The sequence below is a fragment of the Athene noctua genome, chromosome 12, assembly GCF_965140245.1.
Source record: "Athene noctua chromosome 12, bAthNoc1.hap1.1, whole genome shotgun sequence".
NCBI lineage: Eukaryota > Metazoa > Chordata > Aves > Strigiformes > Strigidae > Athene > Athene noctua.
Window position 1 is genome coordinate 24,056,138 of NC_134048.1, and position 11,063 is coordinate 24,067,200.

At 45.1% G+C, this 11,063-nt stretch overlaps 1 protein-coding gene across 3 annotated transcripts in view; it reads right to left on the reverse strand.

The window, feature by feature from the left end:
• The window catches only part of LARS1 (leucyl-tRNA synthetase 1), a 31,774-nt gene extending 21,302 nt beyond the window's left edge, over positions 1-10,472 (reverse strand). Inside the window, exons 1-10 of one of the 3 annotated variants that reach the window (XM_074916496.1) lie at positions 10,383-10,472; positions 8,947-9,065; positions 5,828-5,915; positions 5,078-5,158; positions 4,494-4,634; positions 3,223-3,384; positions 2,287-2,399; positions 1,806-1,869; positions 1,203-1,270; positions 624-849 (exon numbers count right to left, since the gene is read on the reverse strand). In XM_074916496.1, coding sequence (XP_074772597.1) covers positions 624-849; positions 1,203-1,270; positions 1,806-1,869; positions 2,287-2,399; positions 3,223-3,384; positions 4,494-4,634; positions 5,078-5,158; positions 5,828-5,915; positions 8,947-9,065; positions 10,383-10,388 — 1,068 coding nt within the window. In that variant the 5' untranslated portion in view covers positions 10,389-10,472. Of the gene's footprint in view, positions 1-623; positions 850-1,202; positions 1,271-1,805; positions 1,870-2,286; positions 2,400-3,222; positions 3,385-4,493; positions 4,635-5,077; positions 5,159-5,827; positions 5,916-8,946; positions 9,066-9,939; positions 10,102-10,382 lie in introns of those variants that run through there. The other 2 variants (XM_074916498.1, XM_074916497.1) reach the window with 2 other exon arrangements.
• Positions 10,473-11,063: the final 591 nt, after the last annotated feature.

Consider the following 11,063-nt stretch of genomic DNA (forward strand, 5'->3'; position numbering starts at 1 on the left):
TAATTTGCTTGAATTCACATCATGTCTACTAGCAAAGAAACAAAAACTTTATTTTCTAGTTCACCCTTCAAAGCAGGATGAAGAAAGATGGTGACAAGTCTCAGTGAATGGAGACAGTGATGTAAACAGCATGAAGATGCTTTGTATTAGGATGAACAAATGCCACCAGCTACACCTACTCAAAGCACAGAACTTAAGGATGGCAAATATCAAACCCACTAACGTTCAACTACTAAGCTAAGAAATTTCAGCATCAGCAAAAAGCCCTCTTCACCCTTTCTAGACATTTCTTTTCTCTGCCCCTTTCCATTCCTCGCAGAGGAGTCATCGCTCTTCCCAGCGCCTCTAAAAACATCACTTACAACCATTTGTTCACCCAGTCATGCTAAGGCAGCAGCAATGCATTTGTCCACGGGTAAGTGCATCACGTTAATCTCCCAGCAGTAGTTGTAGCTCAGCTGCCAAGGAACCTCTCTTCTGATTGTTTGCTTAGTCACTAAGCACTCCAAAGTTCCTGCAATAGCTCCTCTGTTTTCTTTATCAATAGAATTCTACCCCCCCCTTTGTAAGCATAACCTTCCCAGGAAGAGACAAGCCTGGCCAGCAAGCTGCAAGGCGCTTACTTCTCCCATCAGCTCCTTGACAACAGGTACGACTCCATTATCTTTTGTAAAGCCCTGGTAGGACATATTCCTGGCAGCTCTTTGGGTACAGATAAAAATATCCCCGGTCCCAGTTTCAAAGCCGATGTACTTCATATCTGGGCGAACCCAGCAGTTGGTCTGTCCAAACATGGTCTCTGGTCTGAGCGTAGCAGCTACCAAGAAGATATTTTTTCCTCTTAAGCCACTGGGGGAAAAAAAAGTATTTTACAAGTCACCAAAATAAAAACATTCAGGGTAAGATACAGAACATGCTTTTAAGCCAATATGAACTTTTAAGTAACATTTCCTAAGGGTTGAAAGTGGGTCATAAAGTTCTTTGTGGGTTTTCCATTTTCTGTTTTTGTTTTTTTTAAACTCCGATTTGAGTTCCACACAGCCTAGTGAACATACGAGCTCAAAACAGAGACCAAGTCTTTGAAGTGACAGAAGTAACAGGGTAAAATTAAATTCTGCATTAGGCAAAACAGACTGTCTCATTTCATGGTCACTTCCGGCCATAAGATAGAACCTATTTGCCATTACAAATTCAAGACCTACCTTAATTTCGCAGGATAAGGATCCAACACCTTCATTTTTATTAGCGTATATTCCTGAGGCCCAACACCCTACAATTCACAAACAACGCAGCAATCAATACATAACATTGACTCAGGCAGTAAAGAAAATAAATCCTATTCGGTAGGAACCAAACCCAAATGCTCTTTAAGCTACTGATGCTTTCTCCAGAGTAAATCATATTTCCATTGATACAAATGGCTGTGTGCTAAAATGCAGACCAGAGAGACACGTTATACTTTATCCCTCCATCCAAAAATTTACTCGTCACTGCCACTATCTCAGCAATATACGAGTTAGTAACAGCTGATTTGTTGTTTCAACAGATAGAAAATGATAGGATGTAGTGATGCTGCTGGCACAAATTGCCAAATAATCACAGAAAACAGCTGTGGTGGAAAATACTATGCACAGTTCAAGATAAATATTCTCAATAGAGGAGCTCATTCAATTTTCACACTTACTGACAACTGAGAACCAATAACTCTATGAACAATATATATTTTGCTCCGAGATACAATTTATTTTTTCATTCAGAATTTAAGATCATACGCAATACATAAAAACGTCCATTAAAAATACTACCTCTCCTGTTTGCCTGTCATGATCCATGCAAGGCTGTCCATCTTTTGGAGAATAAATTGTGTATCTAGAAAAAGTAGTAGCTTTAGTAGCAAATACATTTAGTAGCAAATACAACAATGTGTAGACCAAGAGAGGGGAAAAAAGTCTTTATGAAAAAGAGACCACTTAATGATATTTTCATATTTTGTGTAAATCTGTTTCCACCAATGCCAACGTTCAGTTTTTGCAAGAGCTTTCGGTACTGGCCCTATTTTGCTTTGAGCTGGCATCCATGGAAAAACTAAGAGAGGCACACATTCTCACACACTTTGCTGGCACATAAATACCTCCTTTACCATGTCTAGTGGAGCACAGAAATAAAAGGATCCCAGTTTGATCTAAATTATAAGCACGTTCTAGAGACCTGTCACAGGGCTCTGTCTTTGGTAAAGCTGAGCTTATCCATATTCACAATAAACTCAGAGTGGAGTGGTAGGCTTACCGTTTCCCAAACTTAATTTTATTTCTTTCCTTTAATGTAAGAAACTGCCATCGAACAAAGGAATCATAATAAGGATTAACATCTGTGGTGATGAAAGAACGGCGCCAATCCACCTGGAAATGTGTAAGAGCCTCTGGTAAGTAAATACAATAAAGAAATTCAAGGACCCTCACAATAGCAAAACTATTAATTTTAAAAATAAAAAGTTTATCTCCAAAAAGATAATGCAAGTACGTATCACACAAACGGTCCATGCTTAAAAACATAACTATGAATAAAACATAGCTGCCCCTTCCCTGGGAGGGCTCAAGGCCGGGTAGGACGGGGCTTTGGGCAACCTGGGCTAGTGAAAGGTGTCCCTGCCCGGGGCAGGGGGTGGCACTGGAGGGGCTTTACAGTCCCTCCCCACCCAAACCCTCCCATGCAGTCTGTATGCACACTCTCTTTCACAGCCGAGATGTCAAAGACTCGAGGGCCCCGTCCGCTGACAAATTTCAAAGATTTTGTATCAGTTTTAACCAACCACTCAAGCTAGATTTCAGCACTGCCTCGTTTCATCATCTCTACCAGTCTTTGTTTTTTAAAATCTACTGTTAGTAGCACAAGCATCTTTATCTAATGTCACGTCATTACCCTTCCTAAAACTATGGAACAGTTATCTAATATGGAAACCAGAAGTGAAGTCAGAATTCCTTTATTCAATTCTTGTTCCCAGTCGTGAACATTGCACAGGGTATGAGCACTATATAAGAAAGTGCTTAATTATCACCCAAGGCTACTAAAAGGTTAAATTAATAATTCCATAAATATGAGAAACGTTTCTAGAATAATGTTGTTATGCAGAAAGTCTCAAAGGAGAAGCAACATACCCATACACATAACACCACCACAAGTACAGCTGCTCTCACAACCCGGTTTTGGAGTTCATACGGTTACCTTCAGTCCCATGCTTTTCAGGTCCTGGACAGCAAGGGGAGGGAAATACTCCAGCCAGTGCTCAGCCTCAGAAAAACTGACGACTTCTTCATCAGAGAGACCCAAAGACTTCATGATTCCCCACTGGTACTTGGAGGAGCCAGTCTTGGCAGCAGCCTTGCTCTGAAAGGACAACTGCGGTGAGGAGAAAGCGCGTGTCCTCGTGCTCACGAGAGCGTCATGCGCTCGGGAGCAGCTTCTCTATTAACGTTACTGCTTCTATTTCCAGATCTACAAGTTAATACAAATATTCTAGCACCCTTTCTCTAGCAGTGAAGACTGATGATTAGTTTCTGAGCTACACCATTTCCGAGCTTGTACCCAGCTGTACATACACTACCCCCCCGCTTTTCAACGGCTCCGTGCCTCCACCCCACCGACGCGCCTGCAGAGAGGGCGTGCCATGGGAGACTGGCAAGAAGCGACCTGCTCAGACAAGGGGGGGCTTTCCCTGTGAGGAGGTGGAGCATCCTGCACTACATCCTTGTATCGGAAACCTTTTCTGCTGTTACTTTGCTCATATTACTTTTTCCAGCTATTGCCCTTCGAGTATCTCACGTCCATACCCAACAGCAACTTACTACCCCCGGGAGCAGCAAGGTCACACCCTCTGTCGATGCCGAGCAGACAGAACCCCACATCTAAGGCTTCCAGTGTCACCACCTCTTTAGCGTAAACAACATACACAACATCATCTCTAAATTTCTCCTAGACTTGATTCTTTTCCTTGTTTTGTGATACTCAAAGTCATAAATCTCATTTAAATACCTGATAAGCCAAACTAGTCTGGGTGACTTTACTTACGTATCTAGCCAGAACAGGCTAGATACCAACGTACAGGAGAATAATCAGAATAGTGGGTGCATACATCCCCTACCTCTGAGAAAGCAGGGTTATTTCCTACAACTTGTTTGTGAACGCTTTGTGCGGGGAAGAAAAAAAAAAAGAAAAAAAATCAGAGTATTACTCTGGATGGTCTCATTTTTCTCAGGAAACTATCAAACAGCGCCCCAGCTCACCACCAAGATTTCATGCATTACAACGGTATCTCTGGAACCATGCAGCTGATGCATTTTTTTCAAGTCTACCTTAAAAGTACCCAGCTATCTTGGAAAAAACAATCAAAATATTTGTGCCACAGGTTTCTCCAAGTGCAAAGGAAGAAAAACTCATAATGCACACTTTGAAGCTTTGAGAGCACAGCTACCAATCCAGGTCTTTGGTTTGCTCACCTTTTTGCCTTTTGCTTTGTCTTTGATGATAATTTCTTCTTCTTTTTTAGCAGAATTTTCTTCCTCCTCCTCCTCCTCATCAGGAAATTCAGGTGGGCAGCCATATAGTTCCATTTCTCTTTTTAGCTTATCTGCACAAGCCTAAATAGAGTTATGAGTAGTCTATCAGCACCTTTCTGTGGCAGTGGCTTCCGTCATAGCTACAGAGAGCTTTTTACTGGTAACACTCTGCATTCCTCTACAACGCTTTAAGCTTTTTCTGGAGACTGCATTAACTTCTAGAAGATGCTGCAACCTCGAGAACGCCTGCCATGGCAGGAAGAGGTGTGCAGTGAGGATTTTCTTGCAAATGAAAAAATACAACAGGTGAACTTGTTTCTAAAGCACTTTATTTTCTAGAAAGTGATAATGTACAGTTCAAGCACAACACATCTTTACCACAGATTCAGGTTCCAAATGACACTGTCTTGATGAATTTTTGACTAGATTAACATGACGCTCACAATGGACAGTAAGCAATGCTCTCAGTAGTCGTAAGTATAAAAAACATTAGAAAAAGCCCTTAGTGACTCAAAACATCTTACCTTTATAGGCATCCCAGTGCAGTGCAGGCCAAATGGAAACAAGCAGTTCTTTCCCTTTAGCCTCTGGTACCCAACTGCGAACTATATGAAGTGGAAAAATGAAACAGAAGAAACAAGAACGGCATAAGGGTAAGCTGGTGCCCTTCTTGAAAAACAGTGCAAATCCTTTTTTAACATGAAACTTCTAACAGATCGATGAATGCAGTCAACAGCATCCAGGAAACTTAATTAACAGAAAAGGTGGTGAAACTGGATTTTGCCATCAGATCTGCCACTGCCTGACTGCATAAGCACAAGATTTCCTAATTTTCAGGGGGCTGTTTTTGACTAGAGAAGAATGGGGGCAAAGGAAAGATCAGTTTTGTGGAATCCTATCCACTAGTACCTAAAACCTGTTAGTTAACACACAGGTGACAGAGCACAGCAGTCACAAACAAAAGAGACAGTAAGGTTTCTTGGGAAGTGTGTGCCATTTAGCAGCACCTCCTAAAAATCTTGGCAAATCTGAAAAAATGAATAGAGGAAACACCTGTGGTCTAGTCTCCTAGAATTAAAAAAGTCATGAGTGGCATTTCTCTTCAACCAGCAATATTTCCACTGAAAATATGGGAAAAAAAGAAAGTTTGAATAAGTCATTATTGAATCTATGAAGTACTCTAAGAAGGCACTCTGTTAGCTTAAACTTTAACTACAAAACTAGCTGTTGTTCTAGATTAGTGTTTAAAGGTATTGGCAAAGGAAAGTTTTTACCTCACATTTAGATAAAGAAAACGTGTGTCCCAGGTGAAGGCGGCCGTTCATGTAGGGATAAGGAAAGGTAACAAAGTACTTTCCTTGGCTGAGAAGAAATTCAAAGAATTAAAACATGTAATTAGCTTTTTAAATGACCATCAGAAGATGCACAAATAAAACAGTTAACTGGTATGTTCACCTATTATCAGCCCACTGTGACATTAAAATAATATTTTCCCTGTCAGTAACACGAGCCTTTGATTTTAAAGAACTGATATACTAACAGGTTTTATCACCTTCAAAATAAACAAGCAAACAAAAAAAACCCCCAAACGCACAAAAGAAAAAACCCACCTAGGACTGACATCACAACTTTTAAATAGATATAACATCTTCCCAAAGGTAGCAAATTCTAGTCCTGCTTCTGTAAATTAATTACTGCAAAGGCTTAGTCATTTGTTTAATCTCCCACTGTCTAAGTTCGGATATTTTAGTGGCACACTGCAAATAATTACTCATTTCACAGTGATATATTGTTGCACGGCGTTCTGAGTAGGTCTTCTATTGTTGTAACGTGACCTCTCAAAGCAACTCAGGTAATATCTGGATTTTTAGGACACTGCAGATTTCTACCTCCACCTTTACTCTCTACTCTGGGCCATGTCCTTTCCCTTCAGACACTGCCACTGATGTATAAACATGGATAAATGAAGGCCAAGTCATTTCTTTGCTTGCAAAATATTACAACTTAAGAAGCTGCCACTGGTGACACCACTTTGGTTGTTACCTTGGTTTAGTCTGACTTTCCCACACACCAAATAACTGACCTCCCACTGCCGAGGTCGCTGCTGTTTCAGTCAGAGAGCTCCCCAGAGGACTGAGGCTAAAGCCCCTCTCCCCTACCCGAGAGGAGCCGCGCTCCCGGCCTGGTCGGGGGCCTGGCTGAAACAAGCTTTGCGGGGCTCCTCTGGGGCAGGAGCACGACCAGGAGTTAAACGTTTGTTCCAAATCCCGCAGCACACTGCTCCTTCCCCCAGCCCTGCTCCACCGTCCCTCGGGGTCCTGGCCCAGGCAGCTCGGAAGCTCCGCTGGCCCAGGCAGCGCCAGCCCCTCGCCACAGAGGAACCCGAGGAGGGAACCCGAGGTTAAGGCTCAGCAGCTGCTCACGCACCTCAGCAGAACGTACCTGCCACACGGAGAGCAAACAGAGCCTGAACCAGCACTACCCGTCCTGGGACTTTAGAACCACCAACTTGAGAAAGCTGAGAACAGTTATGAAACCAGCCAGGTGCGGGAGAATTTAAGCAAAGCAATCAGCACCTTCCACAATCAACAGACAGCAGCTCCGGGATATTCTACCACAAGCCCAGAAAGCCATTATAAAAGAAAAATGTTATGTTGACCAAAACCAGCATAGATTACAAGTAGAATGCTCTATTAAAAAAATCCTTAAGATATAAGAAAAACAAGATAAAATTCACAGCAGTTCAAATGAATTATAGAAGAGACAAATACTAAAAAGGCAAGGAAAAACCCAGATAAACCTCAGTACAAATTCAAGTACAGAGATGATAGCAACAAGAGGGGTTCTTCCTTTTATTTTAACAAAATAAAAGAACAAAGGTGGCCCTACCACTGGCATTATTACATGGAAACAGCAGAAAACAAGAGATGGTTCAGACATAGTCCCTCTACAAACACAGTGAAATTACATTAGCAGAGGAAGCTTCAAGCAAAGAATCAAAACCACAACAAATGCAGTGACTGGAACTGAAGTTAGAGAACTTCATAGTCAATAAAAAACTTTAGATAATATTAAAAAATATATTATCAGGAGCACTGTCAGCCATTAAAACAACCTGAGGAGATCTGTCGTGGAATTCCATTCTTTTTAAGTAAGGGTTAGATTCTTTTCCTAGGGAGTCTCCTCTAGTCCAAACAGGAATTATATCAAAGAATTTATTGAAGTCTGAGTTTTGGAAAAGGCCAACCATATTACAAGACATCTCTCCTGGCCCATTTTCTCTGAATGACTGTAAGCGTTAATAATGATAAATAATGATACAGATATTCCTGCTCTCACTTCCTATGACCGAGTGGTGCATGAACAGCACAGATCTCTTCTAGCAGTTCCATCTACACTGCAGTAGATATTTACCAGCTCAACGCAAGAAAAAATATTGTTATAACAGTTTCACTTACAAGTGTTATCACGGTAACACCGAAATTTCATCTTAAATTGCTCCATATTGTAAAACTGACCTACTACTTTCATTTTCAGTCAGAAACTAAGTATTAATTACAGTCTTAAATTCCAACCTATAAGGAAGTGAATACTTAAAGCACAGACTGCATTTAAGTTTTAAAAAAAAGAGTTCTACCACATGAGCAACACACTCCCCCATAACAGTTTTTATTACACCTCCTAATTCAGCATTCAAAACTTCTGACCTATTTGGGTCCCTCATTTCTTACTCAGTCCTGGGACTAATTTTGCTGGAGCTGCAGATCACAGCAGAAGCACAAACTGAAGCTCCACGATGAAGAGGCCCACGGGACAAACCCCTGCCACATGGACTAAAAGCAGCCACAGCGCCTCACCCGAGGAACAGCAGTGACCACACGCCTGGCCCTCATCCACTTCTACACAAAATAAACCAGGCTGGCCTACACTAGGACCCAAAATATTTGTTTAGCAATTTTCTTTCTCAGCGAAGCAGAGCAAGGACACACCTTCCTTCAGATAAAGGAGTGGTCCTTCCTAACTGGGAGAGTAAAAGCCTCCCACTAGCAAGGGCTCAGGCACCACACCGAGAAGCCTCTTCCATGTCAAACAATAGAGGGCACCAAAGAGAATCCATTTTGAAGATCCCAGAAGGTACTGATACTACCAGGGAATGAGGAAAAGGCTTTCTTCATCCTGTTGGAACTCAGCCAACACACGTTCACCACTGGTTCATCTCGTCAGCTACAGAAGTGCCAACTTAATGCATATGAAAGTGCCTCCATATGGTCCACGAACACTATTTGTTCAAAACAGGCCACTGCTTTCCCCCCTGGGTTTTGAAGGAAAAGTTATTTTGAAAAGACATTTCAAGCAGTTCAAGATAAAAACCTGTAAAAAAACGTGATGATACCTCTTTTGGTTCTGCCCATCCGAAGCATCAGTCTCAAAGATTCGCTCATCATCCCACTTTTGCTGGATCTCTTTTTCAATTTTCTTCAGGAAATCAACTTTTGCTGTCCCTTTACGCTCCTGTTAAACAGAAAAAGGAAGAAAACTCTGGTTTAACGGACTAACTATACAGAATTGTATTATATTACAGACCACTCCTGAAGTCATTTTGTTATGGGCAAGCATTTTGCTGGACTCCATGACACTGCAGCATAATCTCACAAGAGCATCATTAACATGACTGATATTCAGACTGCGTAAATTTGTATCCTTGAGATTCAGCCTTTCCAAACAAGATCAAAAATCTGCAGGAAAGCGTTAACAACCTTTTTCCAAGGCAAAGGACTCTACAGTAGCCAATATAACATGCACACACTAACAAACTGACCATCTCACCAATAACAAACTCGGAGGTATCTGAGTTGGGGAGGTAGAATGGATATAAATTGTCAAGTGAAAACACCCCATGGAATTCCATTTCTGTTCCAGACTCTTTATAAACCCCATGTAATGTTTCTTCATCCTGCTGTACATGAAGTGGGAACAGTACTTCCTACGCCAGGAGAGCCTGGCATACAAGTCTACTCTAATTGTAGCTTACAAAGAGAGCTCTTCAGGTAAAGTATTTAAACGACCTTAAATTCCATCAGTGTTTAACCACCACCATTAAGCATTAAACATTCCTTCCTTATTCTTTTATCGTACAACATATGGCAAGCGCTAAAGGGTGCATGCACTAGGGATACCTCAGTCGTAAAGCCTGGCACACACAAAGTTGGAGGACTGGGTGGGTTTTTTCCCCCAAGATCGAGGCACTGTGGGGCAGAAGTTGTGCCTGCCTTTACTCATATAGGCAAAAAGAAATCTGATTAATCACAGAAGTACAACAGCAAACCTCAAGGTAACTTTACAAGGAAAGCAAGGACACTACAAAAACTTAATGAAAGGCTCTAACTCATGCCAAGCGCTTTAATCACCAGTCTCTTCCTCCCCCGTGGCACTGAATCATCCACCCCAGCGCGGCTCTACCATTTTACCAATTATTATGCCGCCCGTAGAGCCACGAGAGCAGTGCGGGCTTTCAAAGCGCGTCAACTCCCCGGAAATACCGGCGGCGGAACCGACTGGGGGGAACACCCGAAGGCGGGCGGAGGGGCTGCCCGCCCGCCGCCGCCCCGGGGGGAGCCGCCCTCAGGGTCCCGGCCCTCAGGGTCGCGCCCCTCCGGCTCCACACACGGCCGAGCCGCCGCCAACCGGGGCGGCCGCGCCGAGGGGAGCGCGGGGAGCCCGGCAGCGGCCCCAGGCGAGGCGGGCGGCCCCTCCGTGCGGCCCCTCCGTGCGGACCCCGCAGCTCCCGCCCGGCCGCGCTGAGGCGCCGGCGGCCGCGCGCGCACTCACCGCCATATTGCCGGGCCGCGGCGCCTGCCGGGAGATGGAGCCGAGCCCCGCCCCGCGCGCGGGCGGGCCGGACCAAGGCGGCGGCGCGGGGGGAGGCGGCGGCCCCGCGGTAGCGCGAAGGGCTCCCGCCGCCGCCCCGCTCCTCTCCCGCAGCCCCGCTCCCAGGGCTCAGCCGGCCGCGGCGGGGCCAGGGCCGCCCGTGTGCTGGCTGGAAACGACCCAAGCGCCGGTGAGGCGGCTGGGCCGTGCCCGTGCCCGAGCCGTGCTCGCTCCGGTACAGCCCGGCGACCCGCGGGACCTCCGCGCACACGGAGCGGGGCCGCCGCCTCCCGCGCCCCGACCCACGGCCGGGACGGCTGCGGCGCGTCACTGCGGCCGGGTTTGACAGCGCAAGGTCCCGCGGCCGCGGGGCTCCCCCTGCGGGAACCTCGAAAAAAGGGAAAATAAAGTAAATCGCCCCGCGCCGCGGGGCTGCCGCTGGGGGCGCCCACCAGGGGCTGCCCGGGCGCCGGGCGCGCCGCCCCTTTAAGAGCACCCCCAAAGATGTCGCAGCGGGGTTCATGTGCTCGCTCGACCTAGCCTGCTGGTTCTCCGCTGACCTTCGGGACGGGCTCTTCGCGGCCGCTATTGGCTCGCAGCGCGCGAGCGCCGCCGTGTGATTGGTGAGCGGCGCGTTGGTCC